General features: G+C 36.6%; 2 protein-coding genes across 9 annotated transcripts in view; both read right to left on the bottom strand.

Moving 5' to 3' along the window:
- The window catches only part of Eip63E (cyclin dependent kinase Eip63E), a 109,044-nt gene that overhangs the window by 79,685 nt on the left and 5,357 nt on the right, over positions 1-24,002 (bottom strand). The gene's annotated exons all lie outside the window — the stretch shown is intronic.
- LOC147643430 (uncharacterized) lies at positions 41-5,284 on the bottom strand. The gene has a single exon (XM_086834590.1). It carries the CDS (start codon positions 1,925-1,927, stop codon positions 257-259), a length of 1,671 nt encoding a protein of 556 aa, XP_086690716.1. The 5' UTR covers positions 1,928-5,284; the 3' UTR covers positions 41-256.

Consider the following 24,002-nt stretch of genomic DNA (forward strand, 5'->3'; position numbering starts at 1 on the left):
ATTGTATGTAAATAATAGAAATATAGCAAATAAATTGGTATTTGGTATTCATTTTAATTTATTTTAGCCATAAATAAAATCTCTCTCTAAAGCATTCAAAGTTGAATTTTTCGGTTTAATCATCATTTCAACAAAGGTATATGAAATATTGTTTTTCCATTTGCCACCCACAAAAATTGGCCAGAAAATGCCATCAGCAACGTTTCCTCCATTTTTATAATATCTGCCATTGAGTGAACTGCAAAAATTACCACAGTTAAAATTTACTTTTCAAGAAAAATGTTTCAAAATATTCTAAATACCTGTTGCCGCATTTATTATACCACCAAGCACCATTAAGACGTTTTGCACAATTACTACCCAGCATATCATTATCCCGATCATAAGTAGAGAACTTCATATTTAAGTTAGTACCTAAACCATCCAAGGTAGTTCCATTAAAGTTTCCCAATGATTTAAGGTAATACGATTCTTCTTCGTTGCCAATTTGAAAGTCATCATAACGAGCATAAGTATAATTTCCTGATTTATCTTTAAGCTCAATGAGAAGTTCATGGGGCATGCTCTTTGTAAGTTGGTGCAGCCTCTCTAGGCCAATGAAAAAGTCTCCATTTGCGTTACCGAATCCTTCCTTGTAAGAAGTCCAACTGCGATTGAAGTTTTCACTGCCATCGACTCGCTTTTGGATGGTCATCCATCCAGATGTAGTGCATTGTGTTTCAAATGTGTCCTTTCCGGGTAATTGTATGCTGAAAATACCACTTCGGAGGCCTTTGGGACACATTTGGTATGTTGAGCAAATTGAAATCTGATCTGTTCTATCCGATAAGTCAGATGTAAGCGCCTTGACATCGTATTCAAGAGAGTTGATCTTAATGAAGCTCTCTCTAAGCTCTCTATCTTTGAAAGTTAACTCATCGTTTTTGCTAACCAAGAGCTCATCTTTTAGCTTCAGCTGTTCACGATCCTTCATTAACTGGTCATTGTGTATTTTTAATTGTTCATTTTGTTTATTAATTTCTTCATTTCGTTTACTTAATTCTTCATGGTTTATCCTGAGCTGTTCTTCCTGTGTCTTGAGCTGTTTATCCTGTGTCTTTAGTTCTTCATCTTTTAGGTTTATTAGTTCGGATTTCTGTCTGATTTGAGTTTCAGCTTTATCTAATTTTTGCCTTAAACTGTCAATACTTTCCGTCATATTAAATATTTCCAAATTTTTAGACTCTATTCGGTAAGTTAGATTACTTATTTCATAACCCTTGTTCTCGATCTGATTCCGATAAGAATGAATTTCCTTGTCTAGTTGACTCTGCAAATTCAGAATAATATCCGTCATATTATTTACTTTTTCTTCCTTTTCTCTTAACTCGACACTTTTAGTGTTCATTTGTTCATCCTGTTTTTTAAGGAGTTCATTTGCCTGCTTAGTTTGGTTGTTCTTAATTTCGATTAGATTAATTTTTTTCTTAATTTGATCTTCGCATACATTTAACACATATTCCAATTCACGATTAACTCTCGTCATATCATTGAGATTTTCTTCCCTTTCTGTTAGTTCTGCATTTTTCTCTTTGATTTGCTCATCCAGTAGTTGAAGCTGTTCACTTTGGTCTTTAACCTGATCATCTCGTTTCTGTATCTCTTCTTGTTGATCCTTAATTTCTTGATCTTTGGATATAATAATCGATGTGTCGTTAATGATTTTACTTTCAGCATTAGCCAATTGATCACCTAAGATCTTGTTGGAGGAGTCCAATGAGTTCACTTTATTCTGAAGTTGATTGGTGGTATTAACCAACAGATGAATATAATCGATGAAAATCTCTGGGGAAATTGTTGTTTTATTTAAGGATACTTCCACCGAATCTGCTACACTTATATGTAGAATCTTTAAGAATACAATCAGCGCAACGACTTTCGATTTCATTATTTTAAACTTGTTAAGTGTTCCACAGTCAAATTGAAACTGATCTGAATTTAATTGCTACAGCTATAATGTAATATGTGTTCTGTGTGCTCAATGCTGATTGTTCCTCGAGTCATTAAAACTTTTTATTGATAAGAATTTTCTTATTTTAACTTTTCTGATAACAATTTTCATATTAAATAAAAACAAATAAGGTCAATTTCTAGGAAAAACATTGTTCTTACTATAAAGCGTAGTCAACATATTAAGATTACAGCATCAATTTGCATTGACTCCATTTTCTATAAACATTCTACAAACTGCGGGTGTAATACCCCCACAAAAATAATGCTACCCTGGAAATCACAAATCAGCAACTGCATTGGCCAAATGCTTGGCATGCTGCTGTTGTTGGTAACACACACACAGCTTGGAAAACTCAGAGCTTGTGACGGGGCCAAGTCACAGGAAAAGCCGAGGAAAAGGGGACAGGAACCGAGCTGAACGAGTGAATATGTGGATGTGGGTAAACCAGAACCAGTTGAGTGGCAGACAGGCACAGGCAACCGGCGAATCTCATTCCAAACTCCCAAAATGGGTGACACAACGACAATGAAAGCACCTTAAGTTTGAGATTGCAGTTGGAAAATAAAAGAATGAATAAGTAAAAATAAAATATAAGAAAAGCAAGTACTACAACGTCGGCAATTACAATTCAATTAATGCGCTTAGTGCAATTCCCCTTGTCTCCATACTGCAACTGCATTCTTCGCCTTCTGTATGCCCACTTATACCTTTTTCGCAGTATAGTAAACACATGATAAGGAGCACCAGTGGAGAGAATTACTCAAATGGAGAGCTCCAAGGGCAGGGGGAAAACCGAGACTGAGGAAAAACGAGGTCCAAGAACTTGGAAATTTAATCGCTGCCGCACAAAGTTAAACGACCGCGCAAGTTGCTTAAGACGCTGCATTGCAGACAGGGAAAAAGTGGGCAGTAAGCAAAGGCCAGTCGCTGGGGGCGTGGCACCCTGCCTACATCATCATCAACAACATCATCATCATCAACAATAACATCATCATCATCATCATCGCCCAAACGTGGTTGTAATCAGCTCATGTGTGAGCGAGAGTTCTTGCCTTCCACCCAAGAGGGCAGGCTAAAAGATTGTTAACCCTTTAAATTTTAATACAATTAAGAAAATGCTTGCAACGTTTGCTTGCTTTTAAACATTTTCTAAAATTCTATATTGAAATTTAATAAAATGTTATAAATAAATAATAATCTTTAAGCATTTTTCAGCTGCAAAGCAAGGTTTAAGGAATTTTTATGGGAATTCCCAGCTAATTCGAAATTTCTATATATTTATAAGAGCTACAAAATAATATCATAAAATATTTTTAAAATAATAAAAATATATATATTTTAAATTCTAATAGTTTAAACCTCTTTAAAAACTATATTTCCCAACTAATACTTAATTTTTCTTCCCATATAACTTAAGGTTAAGGCTAAGGAAAACCACTTCCCACCCTGAATTGCTTCCTTTTTCTTCCCTTTTTTAACTTCTATTTTACATTGCATCCTTAGAGCTGCCTACACTGCTTCTTCTTCTTACCACACACTCACACACATGGGTGTTGTTTTTCAGGTTGTTAAGGGGGGCCCGCAGCCAGAAGAAGTCTTTGTTCAAACAAGAAAAGGCAGCGATTGCACAATGAACGGTTTTAAATTGCATTTTATTTAATTAAGCTAAAGGCATAAAGGGAGAAATTGAGACTGGGTGGAAAAGTCGGAATATATATTCTTAAGAAGTTTTCCTTATTTTCTTTAAACAAGCAGGAAAACTTCCTGCCGTGGTAGTTGAAGTCAACACAACTTCTTTTGGCTTTGCCAAAGATTTGTTTTGTGAAATCGTTGAATTTCCTTTTTAACTGGTAAAAGAATAAAAGTTTATATGAAAACAACATAAAAACTTTCTTAACAAGTCAAAGAATAATCAACAATAAGATGTGCAAGATATAATTAAAGCAAGATTTTTTTATTGAAAGAAAGTTCCTAATAAGGTGCCAATTATTATGTGCAGTTATCTGGGTGGAAATAAATATATATCTTACATTTTGTCATTAATTATATGAAAAGATTTCTTTTCATTATTTATTTTGCAATTAAATTCTTCAGAAAATCACTATTTAAACTTCTTCTTGGAATGCAAAAGAAATCACTTTTTAAATTACAAAGCAAAAGACTTGAAAATCTTAATGCCCGTTAAGTGCAATTGAAATAACTTTTATTTGTCTGGAAATCTCCTTGTCTTTTTTGTGTCTTCTCCCTCTTCAAAACCTCTACAATGTATTATTTGTAAAATTTCTCTAATTAGCAAACAAAAGCATTTGTCCATCATCTCAGTTGGCAAAAGGCAAACTTTTACACAAAATTCTCGTGTAGTATTTCACTTTAAGCAAATAGAAAAAGAGAGTCCTGATGCTCGTTTTCCTTCCTTCCCCATAGTTTTTCCCAACCAATTTTCCTCTCAAAGGTCGCGTTAGACGAGAGACAAGTCCCCGAACTAGCGTTAAAGTTACATAATAAAACTAATAATAATTATCAACGCCATTGTCAGGACATCAACAGAGCTGAGAACCGAGCGACAGGAAAAACCAAAACAAACAGAGAACAAGCGAATAGAAGCCATAGAAGGGAATAGAAAGTTGAGTGTAGGTGTAGGTGTACACAGAGAAAAAATATTAAATAAATTCGGAGAAATTCTAAGAGTATTTGTAGTAATAAAACAATGCCTAAAGAGCGGATTAAAATATAGAAAACAGCTGAAAGCCTTTTATAAGATATTTAAAATCCTTTTTAAAGGCTTAACTCATTTGTAAATGATTTCCAGAAATATAGGGATATTTTTCCTTAGTGTAAACACAAAAAAAAAAACAGCTTCTGTTGTTGGTGTTGGCCCAAAAGAACAACAACAACTGGCAGCAGTTACACCATTAGCTTGTTGTTGATGTCCTGGCCAAAACTCCGCCCCAGCCTCTAGTCCTCCTTGACATTGCTGAGGATGCTGGGGGATTCGCCTACGATTCTGGGACTCGCTCTGATGGCTTTGCCTGCCCATCATCATCGTCATCGTCATCCTCATCCTCGTCATAGTCATTGTCTCCTGGCAACAACACCACCACGAGAATCAGCCACAATGAGCGGCACAAATGGTTGACGGGACAACGGACAATAAAATGTCATAATGGAAGTTTTCTTTTATTTTTTTCTTTTTTTGTTTTGGTCGACAAATGTTCTTCATTCGTTGTGGAGAGTTATAAATGGGGCCAGCCTAATGGGTTTGTTGACTGGTCTATATGGCTATAGTTACGGCATTTTTGTCCTTGACAATGATTTTTAAAAAGGCTTACCAGTGGTAGTAGGGGAAGGACATAGAAGTAGGCTTCGAGATGAATAAATGAAAGGAAACTTACCTGAAAGTATAGAAAAGAAAACGAATTAGAAATTGTTAATAAATTAAGAGGATATATGTTTTTAACTAGATTAAATAGTATTTAAAACAACAACTTATTAAACACACAAACACTATCTTTATGTGTATTTAGATCACATGTTTTTCTATGGAATTACTCATATATTTTCCTTATCAATAACTCTCCACTTTCCCTATCGAAAATCCCTGGCACATTTAAAGCTTTTCTTATAACTTAACAAAAATTAAATTACTTAACCCTAATTACTACTGGCATGACAGTGAGTAACTGATACTGAAACGGCAAATGCTACTGCTACTTCTACTGCAACTGTGAAATTTTCGCAGTTGATTAATAATGAAAAAGCATCCCAAAGTTTAGTCATGCAACGCAGACTTGCAGAAGTCTTCTTTCCTCGGCTAACCTTCAGTTTTTGGCTTCAGTTTTTTTTTTTAAGAGTTTAAGTTGCAAGTCTTGGGTGTTGAGTAGTCTCAAGTCTCAAGTCTCTGAGGCAGCCTGCTGCCTTCACATCAATTAGTGGTTTCATGTTATGCATGACAAGCAAAGTTGCTCTCAAGATTTATATCAAGCATATGTATAACTTCCTTTACGATTTGCAGACAATCTCTGTCGCTGCACTTAGAGAAAGCTAAAAGATTACACAAATTTTTACATTATAAACAAAAAACTAATAAAAATGCTACTTCCTGTTTCAGAAGAAAGACTTTCAATCTTTACAGTAACTTATGCAGCAATTACTTCATCATTTAGGCTGGTTACTCAACGTTAATTATATTTTCTAGATCCTTATCTTTCAAACAAATAATTCAATTTTTTCTACCATTCATTTTCTAATAATTCCCCATAGGTAACCCTTAATTTTTCCTAGTATAATAGTTGCATGTCTGCATGTTGCCTTGGCACTCAAGGATTACATTCTGTGCCGCTGCCTCTGAGGCTGTCGTTCATCAACGTCTTCTGCTCCCAAGGAGCGTTCGTCTTCGTCTTCATTTTCATCTGTAAGGGTTTCATATATGCTTTTTTTGTTTTGTTTTGTATTTCTCTGTGTGGTGTGTGTGATGTGTGTTTTTGGGACTCGCAGGTGTTGGGCGCTGTCTGCGATTGCACCTGATAGACAAAGTGTCAAATGAGTAATGCAAATTGCAAGCAGCCAAAGGAGCAGGCAGCTGCCAAAGTGTATCCTTCCTTCCGAGGGAACATTTGCATATGTACCCAAGTCAAGGCAGCGGCGAGTCCTTTTTGGCGAAATTTTCGGGACTTTGCTGGGGAGTTGCAGTTTCTGGTTAGTTAGTCAGTCACTTTGGCAGCGTTTTGCAGCCGTCATGCATATGGAAGTAGGTCGTAAATCTCCGGTACTATCTGATTCTATAGTTTCCCGTTTTGCCGTTTGCATACTTGATGAATGTGAAAATGCAAAATGTGCAAGTGGTGTGTGTGGTGTGAGTGTGTGTGACATGATGTGTGCATATTGCCTGACGCCCCTTTGATTAATATCTGCAAATTGCCATAATAGTTCACATGATTTGTTCAGTCCTCTATATATATATACCATATATGTCTGTAGTTGTGTTTTGGTTGTGAGTCATGAGAAAAGGCAAAATATGATGTTTGTATGGTGTGAAAATTATGGTAAGCTTGTGATGTAAGTGGGGGAAATAAATCAAAAGTCTTGCTTTTAGGGGTAATTTGTGGAAACTACGGCAGTTTTAGATGGTATCAGTGAATAAAATATTAGGTTTTAATGTGAAAATAATGCTTCTGAAGATGGAAAATTAAATAATGTATAGAAACAGTTGATAAATCGAGGAAAACACAAATATTTGTATAGGTTTTTTATATGCCAGCTGTAGAAAGCTGTATAAAATGATAACCAATTCCTTTAAAAGCACATTTAAACCCATACATCATAATTCTAAATAATAAAACCAATCTAACACTTATTTTTTAGTTATTTCTGTCTCTATAAGCTCGTTATTCTTCTATATGTTTCTGTTGAACAACCCTTTTCAAACAATATATTAAAATATCTCATTGCTTTTCCATTACCTATTTACTTTACCAGTTTTTTTTCTCATAAAATGCTTTCATTTCTGCTCGTCCTCTTTAAGCTGAATGGAAAAAACTGTGTCAGTTCAGTGGTTCAACATTTGGCCCAATCGACCCACAATCCGCAAAACCTTCAACATTTTCAGCTCAACCTCAAACCGCCGACCATCGTCATCATCATCATCATCCTTATCCTGGCCCAGTCCGCGTCCACTTTGCCCCCCTCTTTCCCCTCACTCTCCCTCTCTTGGCAATCATAATTGGTTGGACAATTTGCCTTCGGCAAACATTTACAACATTTTACATGTCGGGCCCTTCCCATGGCCTCCTCTGTTGCTCTGCCCCTTACTTGCCACAGCTCCCTCGATACTTTTTAATTGAATAAAGTGCACTTTGAACCGGCCAACCCGAAACTGCCCCTGGGTTACACGCCCATCCAACTTGTGACACTTTCATTGTGAAAATGTCCTGCAAAAGGAGTGAAGGAAAATGCACATAAAGAGAAAACTAAGGTATTAATTTGGAAAAAGTTTGGTTAATCCTCTAACATAATTAAAATAGTTCACAAAATATTTAATACTTTGCAGAATCATTTAAATGGTAATATATTTTCTTTTATATATGGTTCTATTGTTATTTTCCCAGTGTAAAAGAGCCATATAAAGGAAGGTCCCAGCAAATGAAGCATGAGAAGTGAGAGAATCGTGCGACAAGCAATTTTTCTGGTCATAAAAGTGCGCCAATAACCCACTGCACTTTCCACCACTCCTCATCACTCTCTCCTCTCTGCCCCAGCCCCTTTAGGCCTACTTTACTAACGTAAAAAGTCAAGGAAAAGGAAGGAGAGTGAGAGACCGAGTTGATTGAGCTGTGTGTCTATGTAGGAGAGTGTATGTACCAACCCGTATCCATTCATTTTTGTGTTAATTTATTGTCCTGTGATGGCCAAAATTGGCCAAAAAGACGGCAACGGATTCTGCCTAACTGAGGGGAGCGGTGTGGGTGAAGTTAGCAGAGAGTGGTGGAAATAGTATAAGAAAAAGGAGGGAGGAGGAGCAGCGGGATGGGAAGGAGGGACAGCCATTGCACGTCGCAAGTGCCAATGCTTAAAACTTTTTGCTACGTGACTCGACAAGTGGCCAAGAAGGAGGCTAAGACGGAGTGAGGAAGCAAGCCACGAGAGGCGTGAGTGGAGTGGGCCAAAAGTGGGGCTAAGGTCCTGGCCAATACGTGGCTCAAATATGCACGCACGCACACTCTCGAAGCTCAAGTGTAGTGAAAGAAATTATAACATTAAAGTGTAAAATTAATAAAAAGAACTTATTAAAGAAATAAATATGGAAAATTAATTTAAAAAGCTGTATAAATATAAATACCAATTAATTTAACTAAATTTCATTAATAAAAGCTTTCTTTTTTGCAGTGCAAAACCTTTGCCAGACTGTTGCCATCATCAGCGAATGGTAGAGCGTTTCTTCGTGCTATCTTTTTTTGCGTCTGCCTAATTTCTTTCCCGCAGCATCTCCACACACAGATACACACACGTACACACACACATGCACGGAAGACACCGACACGCATACATATACATAAAAATCAGGTCATGTTCGCTGCTCAAAGTAATGGAATTTGTAATGCGTTCTCCCACCAAACCGCCCCCTTTTTCCGCTTTTCCCAACCCAACCAAAGCCCTCCCTTCTCCCTTTGATTGCCGCGGAATGTCGTTTTGTGTGCTCGTCTTCGTCTTGGTTTTTTCCCGAACCACTTCCCTGCGACCCGGTTTCCTTGATTTTACCCCACACTTTTCCCGGCGTTTTTCCATAGGGCCCCCCTTTATAAGAACCGAAAAAGCAGAAGCTTTTCCCCATTTGCCAGTAATTTTACCCTATTAGTGGGTTAGGGTATACTGTATTCGAGCAAATAATATAAAAATAAGTTATGATTCTATAATATAATGAAAGGAAGAGTTGATAATAAGTTATTATATTAAAAAATCCATTAAAATATAGCCCAGAAGTATCAAGAGAAATTATATAATTTAATTTAATTTTAATAATATATTAAATAATCATATTTTAATATATATTTTAATGTATTTTATTGCATAATTTTCTATGCATTTCCGATTGTTTATATATATATTAAATAACCCCCCCAAAAATCGGGTATTTCATAGTCGTATTCATTTCTCCCTTCATTCTCATTTCCCTTCTTGATTTTGCGTGCCCGTCGCTGCAAATTAACTTCTTCTTCTTTGAGGGCGGGGAAAAGTCGGGAAATTGGAGGGAGTGGGCAAGAGGAAGAGGAGACCCTCTTAAGATACAGGAAAATTCGCCTGTCAATGCTCAAGTGGCAGGGCAAGAGTGGAAACTTCAGTAGCATCGCTTGTTTGCCATTATTAACAATCTTTGTTGCCATTTTGTGCGATTCTCTGCCATGTGTTTCAGTTACCTTGCCACGCCCACACCCACATTCACGCCCATTTCCACTTCCTTGGCCCCCCACTCCCCTGCCCCCGTATCTAACAGCAAATGTATTCAATTAGTTAACTGAAGAAAAATTATATCATTAGCTGGGGAGCTTCGAGAGGGGAAAAAAAGGAAAGACACAGAGGAGGCAATGCTTGGGAGGTTTATTAAAATTAATAATTGCCGTGGCCTGACATTAAATGGGGCAGGAGTGTCCTTGGGACTGGAAAGGGGTCCTTTTGGCATAATAATAGAAATTTAATGGACTCGACAATGATGAAAGGGAGTTTTGAAATAAGCATCTACGATTGTGATTTGTGAAAACAATAGAACCATAATTAAAACTTGATTAAATTGTTCAAAGGCAGCCTTTGACCTCTTGTTTTTATTTGATAATTGAAATGGATTCATATTTTATAGTTATAATAATGGAAATTCCATAGAGGAGATATAGGACTGCTCTTTTCACTTAATGAACTTTTCTTCTCTTCCATATTTCTATACAACTTAATTTCCATTTCCCTTCAAACTCAACTCAAAGCTCTTGTCAACTTTGGTCTGACTTTCATCATAATTTAATTAAATTGTGTGAATGGAGGACACCAGAGTCTCTCTCCCCACTTCATTGTGGTATGTCCTTCACTAAGTTTTAGTCAATCGAGCGACAACAAGCCCCGGCTCTTCATTATTTGGGTCATATTGGAGGGAAATTTGGCATAAGAAAAAACTTTTCAATTGGCCTAATGACGACGTCGGGAAACTTCCTGGCACACAAGCACTTGACTCGACTCGACTCGACTGACTGGCAAATTGGCCAAACAAAATGAGCCAACATCGACTCCGCCCACTTGCTCTTTGCTTCGGCAATTGCATTGCAACTCTTGGACAAAGTTTTTTGGCATTTTGGTAAAGTATAATGCTTTTTAAAATACTAAATGCAAGTGCTGCGGAAATCACCAAGCACCAAGAAAATTAGGAAAGCCAAACAAACAAGCAAACAAGCATTTTGGAAAAGAGCAAACAACACAAGAACCGCGAAAGCAAAACTCGAAATGTTGCATTCCACCAACCCAAAAAAAGAAAAACTTTTCTATTTTCACACACTCTCGCATTCGTTGGCGAAAATCCAAGAACTATAACCGAAATATGCAACTTATATGTGCTTTATATCTATCTATATACACGCTGAGGAAAATCCACTGGGGGGAAATGGATGCAAATAAAAGCGTGCAAAGTGCTGGGAAAATCGGTGGAAGTAGCACGCTAGCCAAGAAATAAATGGAAATTCGAGGGGTTGGAGTTTATGGTGAAGAATATATTAGAAATGTAAGAAACTGGTTCAACAATAAAGCAAATGGAATTCTGAGTGTGATGAAGATTATTGTGATCACTTAAAAACATTTAGATATATTACATATGAAGAGAAATGCATTTTTAAATGATAAAGTATTTTTTTTAAATATCTAAGAGATTATTGAACTATCTAAACTATTTCTAAGATATTTATGAACTCACATTCTACATCTAAAAGGCCTATTAACTATCTCAAAATGTAAATATATTAATGTTCCCTAAATAAGTTCCACAGAAAACTCCCTCTACTTATTTATAAATCTTTCCCAAAACAGTTCCCAAATTCTTCCCTGATTTTTCAAATCACTTTTCCTCAATCCAAGTTGATCCTTTCTGGCTTAAATTTCGATTCTTGGCATTCATCCCAATATTACGCGGTCATTACGAACCGATTTCCACTCAAAATGCAATATGCATGCCTCCGCCTGCCCTCCCATATAGCTTAAACCGCATCTAAATCAGTGGAATGACTATATGCCCATGCCACAATCCCCGGATCGCACCTACCGAGGTGCCAGACAGAGTCACACACAGAGAGAGACGGAGTCGCATCTGTTTAGCATATCAATGTGGGGAGGATTTGCATTTAAAGCTGCCACCAACAGATATTAGCACCATTTCTGGTTGGGGAGATGTCTCCTTAAAAGTCTTAGTGTCTTAGGTGTTTGTTATTTATGCGTCTGTTTGCACTAATTCCACAACCGTGTGCACAGGAAGTTTCTGCGTGGAGGAGCCAGACCTGGCCAGAGGTCAGTGAGCAGGGAAAGAAGTTCCCCTGAAGTGAAGTGAAGTGACAGTGTCTGCAGACTTAAACGAGCTTATCAGAAATTCTAATTGAAATCAACAAAAGAAAAACAAAAGCACCGAAAGTGAAATATAAATTGAATTACATATTTTATGCAAACAAAGCCAGACGAGCAGCACCCTTAGCCCCTCAGTTCTTAACCCCTTTCAGTGTGATTTGCCAAAAACTTTTGCTTCGTGTCAACATGACGCCACATGCGGTGTCCACTTAGGCACTGAGAGAAAAACCGAAGGCAGAAAATTAAGCTAAAATTAATTTTCAAGTGCCCCAGAGATACCTCTAACATCCTAGATATCTCGCAGTGCTTTGGGAAGTCTAAGAGTCAAAAGGCTACCCTTGGTTCTTTCCTGTATAAACACTGTGCTCGCTGACATGTGTCCTTGTTTATTAAATAGTTTCAGTGCAAATCCTCCTGCACTTGTGCTTTGTGCCTTGTTCGAGATTATTGTGCATGCTGGAGAGATACCACAGGACACCGGAACGACAAACCCTTCTATCTTGTCCATCAATTAGTGTAGAGAGCAACTATTTTTATGGCTTACAAAGCAGTTTGTAACAAATCCGGAGGACTTTGTTGAGTTGCTACAGCAACACTAGTAGTAGTAGTCCCAGCAGCTGGATTATTTCAAGTTATTTTTTGTTAACTGCAAAACGAAACTCTCAATGCCAAAGGACAATGTTGCTAGGTTGGGATTTCCGCTCACGTAGTTGACATAAATTGAAAGTGCAGAGGTTGAAGTACCTCGAAATGCACAGAATTATATTTGGATTGAGACTTCAAGGAGTTCGTGGATGAAATCATAAGAAAAACACTCTCCAAGAAACCAATAGAACCTTGTCGGAATAACTAATCAATCGTATATTGAACCTGTCACACAATCCACTTGAAATCATCGAAATCCCATTCGAAATTCCATTAAAAACCTACGCTCTCTCCCTCACATATGATAATTAGGCACAAGTTCACGCCCGAATTTCTTATCTACTGACGCACACCTTTCACATAAAAAGAGAACACAAAAATAAATAAAGATTGCATAAATTAAATTTAAAAATCAGATTTATATCTGCATAATTTCGTAGACAATGTGAGGCGCCTGACAAAGCGAAATAGAACAGAATTAAAAGCGTAATAATCAAATCAACATAGAATAGAGTGCAAAATCAAATTAAAATCTACTGCATATGGTAATATATTTTATTCAACTAATTCAATTAACGCCACAATGCAAAAAGGGCAAATATATATGTATATATATTTATATAGCAGAAATATTCCTTTTGTTGAGTCTGGGGACCATGTCAAAAAGACGGTCGAGTCGGGTCGAGCTGGGTCGGGTCCTTGCCCTCGACTCCTCTCAATCAAAAGGTGCCCAGGACAAAAGGACAAAGGAGAGAGAGAGCAAGAGAGAGCCGGACCCAAGGTAAAATTTCAGTATACAAAACACGCGCCACATGTGCAAGTCGCAGGCTCCAAGGATGTGGCAGGATGCAAGGAAGGCAAGGAAGGATGCCTGCTGACGGTGACGGTGACGGTGACTCAAGTGCACTAAGCTGCAAGCGGTAACATCCGTTTCATAAACGCAATAGTTGGAAGCCCGAGACCTCAACCAACTTACCATGGTGGTCATACATATATGCACACCAATTGGTTAAATAAGACTGTGGTCAAAATGTTATTGAAAATGATGTGAAATTAAATTCAAAACCATTTAAAATTGGGCCTGAATGGAGGTGATATATATTTGTGGTGTTACTGAAACTGTAGGGGTTTGAAAAACCTTTAAAAAGTTCCAAAAGTAGCATTATTTTTAATGATATAATAAATAAAATTAAATTGAGATTAAAGTTGATGCCTAAATATTTTATTTCCTACTTTTAAACACATTTTGTAAGGCTTTTAAAATGTTTATTATTCAAATTTTTTATGCAAATTAAAAATGTAATTTCTAAACCCATTTTCCCCTATAAACTCCTGGCCACAGTGCAACTTCTTTTCACATCAGGCCAGAGAACCAAACGACCTGTCACACAAAACCTTGCCCAGGAGTCTGTGAACTCTCTGCTCAGGCTCAAGTTCCTGTGTGCCTCTGTGTGACAATTTTCCATGACCCCTTCCTGGCTCACATCCCACTTTCCACTCCCTCACATCCCTCTCCTCTCTCCCACATCCCGTCACCGATTTTCCCCACAGCACCTTTTGTGTGCTATTTTCACGCTTTTACGCCGCAATTGTTGTGGCAACGTGGAAGGCTTAGAAGGCAGAAGGAACTGCATTGAAAGAGCTAGCAGAGTGACTTTCATACTAACCATATGAAAGAAAATTATGACTTTAAAACTAACCTACAATTGTCAAAGCAAAAAGCAAAAGCAAAAGCAAAGCAAAAACCCCAACCGACAGTTTGGCAAAGTTCCTTTGTGCGGTGTGAGAGCAAATCGCTTCTGGGGAGGAAGTCTATTTAGGCCGGCGCCTATTGTGCGGAGGTCACTGAATTTCCATGCCCAAGGTTCATGAACTTTTTTCTTTTTTGGTTGATAATAAAACCTAACCCTGAAGCAATCGAAGTCTGAAAACTCATTAACAAATTGCAGAAATTGTTTGGGCGTCAGGCCAATTTCCCCCACCTGACCGTGAGGGGGAGCAGAGACAATCGCAGAACACTCAGACATGCTCCACATTTGTCTCGGGTTAACATGTCACGAAGTCGCCACGTCACTACTATGACAACATTGATGGTCTGCCCTGCCTTTTGATGGGGAATGATGAGGTATGATGGGTGGTTTTGATGGTTTTACTGGGGGGCTTGGGCCTGGGTTGACTGGTGGAATGTGCTGCGGTGCAGGGAAGCGTGATGGAACACTTAGAAACCATTAATAACTGGGTTATGTAATCGAGACAAGAACCCAGAGAATGACAGAGCCCCCAGCGACCCAGGGGGGCGGTGGGAGAGAGGTCAAGAGAAAGCTGGAGCTGTGGGCTGTCAATGAATGAATGTGGAGCATTCAATTGTCAGCCTACACTGAAAAGATGTTTTATTAATGGTTTAATAATAAGATAGGAGAGAGATTAATGTTAAGGCTAACACATAGGGCATGAAACAAGGAAGAAAGTTAAATAATAAATGGAAAAAGAGAGACCCAATGTGAGCCTGTTATAGTTAAAGAAGTTGACTTCAAACACTCTTATCTTTTTGAACTATAAGTGCTTTAGAAAACTTTATAAGGAAATAAATCTACTTAAGTACTCATGTTACTACATCAATCTTTCATTTTTAGATACATTTTCCTAAGGCATACAACTATATTATTATATATTCATCTTGCTTATAATATTTCCTTTTCCCTTTTCTTTATGTGCATCATTTATATGGCTTCATAGTTAACAATGCAACACCGACTGACATTTGATTGCCAGAGGGACTTGAGGCAGTCTTCCATACCAATTTCCCTTCACCCTTCTAACAAGTCTCACTCTCTGTTGTATCTACTATATATTCCCCTTATCCAAACCCAATAGATAGGCGTTTCCCATAACTACGACAATTCAATTTTCCATTGCTATAGCCTAGCCTCTGAGACAGAGAGAGGGTGACGCTTGCCTCTGTGACAAGTGTCAACAATTATCAAGTATACGCCACCTGATCACGACTGCAAGTAGCACCATATCATCATCATCGTGCCACTGCCACTGCCACTACCATCTCCCCGCATCATGGCACACGTGCGTCAATTGCCACCGAATTAATTGAGCGCACTCATGAGACTGTCAATTAGCAGAATCAAGCAAATTTATGGCCAACAGCAAAGCCAAAAGCGAAATGTAATAGGAAAAATTAAAACGAAAACAAATAAAAAGCACAAAAATATCAATAGCTAAATATATATATATATATATATATATATATATATATATATCGGAGAAACATCAAATTGGATGGCAGAACGCGTGTCCAACTCATAAAAAAATGATGCTAACAAAAAAATTCTAAACCAAGAAATATTATTCTTTCATAAAGAAAGTAAAAAAAAAAGGAAAAGCGACTAAAGACTTTTTTGTGAAGAGCACAAGAATGTCAAAAATTAGCAACGAAAATAAATGAGCCACAAGAGATAGACGACAATTTCTATAGAGAAAAGAAAACTTTTTTGTAAAGTTTATTATTATTATTATTAAGATTTTTTCTGTCCCTTTTTTCGGTCCAACTCTTTACACATTTTGCTTTGTGGTCGAGTAATTTCAGTCTTATCTTTCCGTTGGACAACAAGAGAAATCCAAACCGCGGGAAAATTTATATATATATTAAAAACTTGTCGCTAATTTTGACAGCAATTTGCTATTTAGCCCTCCAAGTTCGCTAAAGCATCTTAATGATGGCTAATTAAAAATCTCAACTGCCAGAAAGTTACGAACAAATTCGTTTTTCTTACTTTTGCCAGGGGTCTAAAAATATAGGGGAGAAAAATAAACGGAAAATATAAAACCAGATAAGTCTGTCATGGCAATTAAACAAAATCATTTTGTGTGTTTTGTATCTTTTTGTGTTTGTTTGGAAAACAAAAAAGATTGTTTCGGCCGCATTTAAAAATAGACCGTTGCGATAGCCAAAAATATCTCAAAGTATCTTCAAGATACTTATGTGTGGTGCTGCGGCATGCGGATAGATAGACAGACAGGCAGCCAGTCAGACATACACACACAAGTGCTTTTGTTATGGAATGGAAATGGAAATGGAAATGAAAATGCTCAAGCAGCAGCTGAAAGCAAAAGTTGCCAATGCCCACGCATTTTTCCTGGCATTTTCCAGGGCAGGAGCCAGGAGACGAGAGGTATGTGATGATGATGCTGTGGGTTTTTTGGGCGGAAAAGGAAGCCGCAAACAAATTACAGCCTTCAAATGACAGATGTAGAGGAACAATTGCAATGACAACAGCATTCTAGAGAAGAAAACACACACTCGTGTGTCCAGGGAACTGAGAAATCAAATGGTGTCAATAAAATGATACTCAGTTAGGTTAATACCCTGGGAAAATCTCAGGAAATAGGGAAAAAGTATTTAATGGGATAATTGAAAATATTCCTAAAACAAATATCGATAAAAGAGGTTAAAGTGTTATAATTTTATAACCCTAGTAATTTTCCATATTTTACAGAGAGATCTCATTCCAGCACTTCTCCTAGCTGAGACCCTTCCCTAAAGGGCAATTTCTTCTAACCAAAAAATCAACCCAGACTTTGGTCTCTCTGTTTTACCAAGGACATATCCAAACTATCCCAAAAATAGAAAAACTAACAAAACAATGCAAAAACGAGATCTAAATGTACAAGAAGAGAAAGACCAGAAACACAATAACAAACAGAAAATGGCATAATAGGCTTTGTGGGGGTTTCCTTCGAAGAGGAAACTAAGGGAAAAGCGCAATCAAGCGTTGTACATGGTTGTGCCTTTAAAAAACAAAACGAAAAATGGAAAACCCACCTACAACAAAATTTTCCACTATAATGCCTAGCCACTACAACAAAGAGGAAACAACTTTACACAAGGCCTCAGAGGCTCAAACTTACTCACACAAAAAAAAAAGGTAAAAAATCATAAAAATTCTTGGGAAAAATTCGAGTGGGTGGACCAAAGAAGACACGAGTGGATAAAAGGCAATACTCATAAAAATTGTTACGCACATTGAGCCCGAGCTTCTGGCCAGGACATGTGTGTGTGTGTGAGTGTGTGAACCCAAAGGACCCACACCTGGAGCAGCACCGGCTGTGTGTTGAAATTGAAAAAGGAAAAAATACAAAATTTCCACATTACAGTTTCCCATTTCATTCCAACTTGCTTTTCCTCTGTCTCCCTATATCTTTTTTTTTGCCTCCTGCAAGTGGCAGTAAAATTAAATGAAATTGTAGCCTTGTTTGCAAAAATAAAAAAAAGGAGAAAAAATATAAATGCTGGAAGCAAAAAAAGGGGAAAACTAGATGAACTCGTAACAGAGACGTGGCAATGTTTCACATTTGCATTTAATTAATGTTCATTAAATATTTACAAATTGTGGTAAATTACCGCAAAATGTTTCGGGTGCATCGGGAAATGGTGTGAAATTCGGAGGGGAAAATAGATATGCAGAAAATTGTAATTGTGGCAGGACCAAACCATCCCACTTCCCCGCACTTGCAACTAGTTCGTGTATGTCTTTCAATGTTTATCAGGGTGAGTCACGTCATTTTAATGGAAAATCTAATAATATAATAATATATTTATATGAACTAAAGTTGAATAAAATTGAAAAGAGTTTGCATAATAATTTAACTATTTTTTTTGTTTAATTAAGTGATGTTTTTAGATCTATACTTCCATTATGAAACCACAATATTAATACTTGGGAATTATCCTTATCCTTAGAAGGGGATTTCATTCTCAAATCCTCAAGAAGGCCATAGCTTTATTAAAAACAACTATTTATTCAAGATATATGAATAGAAATCGATTGTTAAACCTTTCACCAAACTCATACTTAGGAATTTAAAGCATAGGCTTAGTTTTGGAAGCAAATTTAAGCGCTATTTTATATAAATCAATGCTAAAACCTTTTCCAAATATTTATTTTTCTGAAAAACTCGATACACCCTACTGTGCTAATACGATTGTGTGTGGGTGGGTTTGAATGTCTAAGTGAGTGTGTCGTCCAGTGCATTTCACATTCTGCGGTGGCATTTTGCTTCGGAGCGTGCGAATTTTCGGTTCTATTTGGTTCGATTTGATGCGTGTTCCGCTGCGGTTAGCACTTGGAACCGTCATACATGTCGGACATTGGTCGTCCTGCTAAGGACATTCAGGGAAAGGGGTCAGTGTCGGAGTGTGTCCGGTGTCCTGTGTCCTGTGTACAGTGACAGTGGTCAGGGTTGTTTGAAATTTCAGTTTTCATTATTGGATTTGCGGTGCAGAAATCTTTCAAGGAAGAAAAGTAGAAAGTTAATGGGAAATAAACTAAAATTGAGGATATATACAAAGGGATTTTTGAGATTTAAGAAAGTATTGGGAAGGAAAGTAATTTTAAATGATTTAAGAGTAGTTTTTGTCAATGAAAAATGTGTAAATTTTGGTTACTATAAATTTGCTATGACAAAATAAATACAGAAGTATATAAGTAAGTTTTGTTGATTTGTGTCTAAAAATTATATTATATTATCTTTCAAATACTTAACTTTTTTAAAACGTTTTAAAAACTTCTTAAAATAATCCCCTAGAAAAATATTCTTGCCTCAAGAAACCTCTGAAATCCTTGAAGTTTTATTATAATAATATATTTACAGACCCCACCCACCGTTCATTAGCATTTAGAGCCACTTTTGATATGCCTGAAATGTGTCTTAAATACCAGCTTAATTAATTTCAGAAGACTTTGGGCATGCAATTGACAATCGGACATTCGGCTGCAGCCTCTTCCGAGATGGAATAAATCAATCAGTGTCCGAGACAGGTACTCGAATAGATTAAATTTCCCAAAAGGCCGTAAACCGTGGTAATTGCCATGAGTGAGCAGATTTTCCAGCCCATTTGCTAGTTGTGCGTCAATGGCGGCAAAAACTTAATTTGCAAAATATGCAAAACTTAATAATAAATGCGGAATTTCTCGCAATCGATTCGCCCCACACTCGGGTCTGTTAAAAATGCAAAAAGGAAACACAAACAAAACCGAAATTGCGAGTTTCCCATTTTGGCATAACGATTTTCCTTTTCCTCTTTTTTCCCTCTTTGAAAGTATTTTTGTTCGTTTGTTTGTTTTTTTTTTTTTTTTTTGTGTGCTGTGTTCGATGACAGGCAAAACGAGGCGAGCGACAATTAAAATCGAAATAAACACAAAAAATGCCACAGAAATTGTTAGGCGATGATGTCCAAGATGATTCCGCACGATACGTCACAGAACATTCGGTGTTATTCGAGTGGAAACTCTTGGAGGCACCGCCTAATGATGAAGGGATACTGAAAAAGGGGGAAAATTTGTATCTTTGGTATCCCGAAAAGTGTACATAGGTGTGGCATGAATCATGCTCACGATGAGAACCCGGTTTCGGGATGGAATCTAGACATTAAGAGAGGTTTGTGGTCATTGAAAAGGAATGTGGAATTCGGAGTTCAATAAATAAATCTCTGAGATACAAAATTAGGAAGTTTTCTTTGATATACTCTCAATGAATACAGTTCTTAAAGTAATGTAAACCCATTTTCAAATGATTAAAAACGATTAAATGTATTTTTAAGTAAACAAATACCTTTCCAAGCTCAGGATTGATTTATTTATTTAGGCAGCTAAGCTTTGGGTTCACTTTTCAAGCTGTCAAGCATCTGTATATCAGAATGAAAAGCAATTACATCTGGTCACGTTTCCATCACTAATCCAAAAGGACTCAAGCAACAAACCGACTGAAAACAAATTTTATGCGACCACGCGCAATTTGATTTCCCTCAAAAAAAAAACGAAAGGAAAGAAAAGAAGGGAAAGAGTAAAGGAAAGTGGAAATTCAAATGGAAATACTTGAGGCATCGTTGCATCGACGTCCAGTTCGGTTTTTATCAAAAAAGAAGAGAGATGCTCCCGTAAGATTTTCTCCCCTGCATTTCCATCTAATGAACTTTGGGTTTCCCTCCTTTATTTATTATTTCTTGTCTGCTTTTTTTGTTGTTGGTTTCTTTTTTGAGCAATAAAACTCGTAATGAAGCAGGGAACATAAAACAGAACGCCAGACATTTGGGAATCGGAGGCATACACCTTCTATAGATTTTAATTTTATGCGCGTAATTAGCAACAATTAAGGCGGGGGAAGACCATTGGGTTTACTCAATATTCAGTAAACAGAGCTTAACATGGGCCACGGGCCATTCATTAAAGTCTGACAGCAAATCACACTTTGCTTTATGTTTTTTTCTTCACTTTTTTCTATACTTTTTTGTGTAATTTTTTCTGCGCTTTTTTGTACATTTTTCTTGATTTTTTTTGTTATACTTTTTATTCACACGCCTCGAATGGCATTTGTGAAATGCAAATTACGTTAAGCAAATTAGCGCGGAAGCGCCAAAGTGCAAGATACAAAGGGGTTGAAATTCAAGTGAAGTGCAAGACAAATTAGCTGGGAACGAATAAGTTTTTTTATACAATATAATGCAGCCAGCAAAATGAGCTGCGAACAAGTGCAAATAAGGAAACTAAATACCCAAAAGTGTAGATATTTATGGAAATTACTTCAAGTGAGTCATGTTTTGGGTAAGAAAAAGGGTCGAGGAGTATTTAAAGGGTTTTAAAATGTAAGGAAATACCTTTGAAAAGACTCATTCAAGCCTAAAGATATTTATTTACATTTCAGTTCGACAATTTTAATCAGATAAAATATTTTGAAATAAAATAAATACATGTAGGTGAAGAATCTTTACATAACTAACTATGATCAGAAAGTATTAATGACTAGTAAGTAAGTATAATCAGTAAGTATCTATGACCAGTAAGATTGTATTATGATCAGCTACTAACTTTGAACACTAATATACAATGACTTGCAACTTTTGAAACACAACACATGTCTAAGAGGTGGCCGGCAGCAGACACATCGTTCCGGGGAGGTGAGAACCAGTTGGGAATCATAGGCACAGATGTGCGAGATTTGTTTTGGAACAAATTTAAGCTATTTGAATGAAACAATGGAGTTATTCTTTTATATAATTTTACTAGTATATAAGTCAGAGCATGGGAAATCGGTGGACTATATATATACATATATATAGCTGATATAGGAACAATCGGACAATTTATTTAACTAGGATCAGTAATTGACTATGACCAGTAATTAACTATGACCAGTAAAGAGCTATGAGTAGTAAGTATCTATGAGCAGTAAGTAACTCTGAAGAGTAAGTATCCATGACCAGTAAGTAACTGTGATCAGTAAGTATCTATAACCAGTAAGTAAGTATGTATGTATGATCACCCAGATGTAATCCATTGGCCACGTCATATTTTTTAGTTCGATGACTAATCACAATCACTATCACTGGAGATGTTAACACTAGGTACCCCTAGGACAGACTGAGGCGCGCGGGCCCTCAGCGCCTCTATTTATAGTCCCCGAGCAGAGCAGAGAAAAGCAGAGAAGAGCAGAGAAAGTGAGTGTGAGTGGGTGGGAGAGAAGCAGTTGCCTCTAGAGATTAACATAGAGCGATTAACATAGCGAGAGAGGGGGAGAGGCAGAGAGGAGCAGCGAGCTGATATTTAATTTAACTCTGATCAGTAAGTAACTCTGAGCAGTAAGTAATTCTGGTCAGTAAATATCTATGATCATTAAGTAATACATATATAAAGCTGCCATAGGAACGATCGAAAAATTTTAAGAAAAATTAATTATAACTTTTCCAGTTTTCAACAGAATTGTATCAAATTTAATATATAACCATTATATATTAATATAGAATTTTGTGTAAAATTTTAAATCGGACTATTATATCAATAAGCTGCCATAAAAACGACCGTTAAAAATAGAGAAAACCGGAAAACGTATTGTTTTTTAACATAAATATATAAAATTTATATTGTACTAGCTCCTAGTGATCCAATTTCAATCTGCAAGGGTATACAAGCTTCGGCGGGCCGAAGTAAGTTTCCTTTCTTGTAAATGCAATTTTTAAAAAAAAACTCATTAATAAGCCAAAAATTAATTTATTTAAATTCGGAAAGCTTTACTAAGTTAGTTTTTATTAGGTTAATAAATCTGCATCCTCAATTAAAAATTTAAAAAAATTAAAATTTGTATCAATTTTTAACAATTTTTTTTATATCTTATAAAATGTTGAAAATTTTCACCAAAAAAAAATTTATTTTAAATATGTCTAGATAGATTCGACTTTTCATGCTGATTAAGAATATATATGATTTATAGGGTCGGAAATGATTTCTTCATCGCATTTCATGCTCCTGACTAAAATTACAATACTTAACTAGGATATAAAAATGCACTTTCAGTCAGAAATTCAACCTTAGGTCTTCATTTTATCTAAAGTAATTTGTTTAAAAACAACATTCTGCAGTAATCTCGGCAAAAAATAGCAACTATGCACTTCTAAAAACATTCCAATTGCAAAGTGCTCTTGAGCCTGGAGTTAACTTCTTGACACCAACGTCAAGTCGCCACAATTAAATGTGAAATATAGCCCCTGAGCAGGCTGGCAGTTGCAGCCTCTGAAGACCCAGTTAAGTTGTTAGAATGCACAATAAACTCATTCATAAGTCTGGGCGAAAAGTCTCACAGCAATTTAGCCAAAGACTACTTCACACCGCGACGGACTCGCCCACAAATCAAATTGCAATCCCCGAGAGCCAACTGCGAACTGAGCCCGCCCGAGTTAGGTTTTATTTTCGCAGTTGAGATGGGGTTAAGTTGATGCACAGTGAAAAATTTATAAGAAAATAGATAGTTTTTATGAAAATTATAGGGTAGAAATTCTTATAGATTAATAAATATTTTCATATAGAAAATTATAATAGAATATAAATTGTAAAATGATCTTTAAACTATCTTAAGAAATATATTTATGAATCCTAAATATTGTAATAAAGTTAATAAGTGTTTTGTGAACTTCTTTTAAAGGATAAAGATTAGCATTTTATACATTTTTTTATAAACAACTTTAATAATTATATTCACAAATTCTTACAGTTTTTATAAACTTTCCACTTGATTTCTAAACCCATTTTAAGGTTACAAAATCGTTTAGAAAACATACACAGAAATGTACTCCCTTTTAATGAAATATTCTCCAAAACTACAATAGTTTTTCCTACTTGTTTTTCGAGTGTTTCCAAGGGGAACAGGAAACGCGATGAGCAGACCGACACCTGGCCTCCTCGTTCATGACAAACTGCCACTCCAGGCGTGGCTGGGAAAA

Source organism: Drosophila serrata, unplaced genomic scaffold, assembly GCF_035046125.1.
Source record: "Drosophila serrata isolate PLE 108 unplaced genomic scaffold, ASM3504612v1 contig_273, whole genome shotgun sequence".
Classification (NCBI taxonomy): domain Eukaryota; kingdom Metazoa; phylum Arthropoda; class Insecta; order Diptera; family Drosophilidae; genus Drosophila; species Drosophila serrata.

Coding starts and splice junctions, on each gene's coding strand:
- LOC147643430 (XM_086834590.1), bottom strand. CDS start 1,927: ATGAAATCGAAAGTCGTTGCGCTGATTGTATTCTTAAAGATTCTACAT.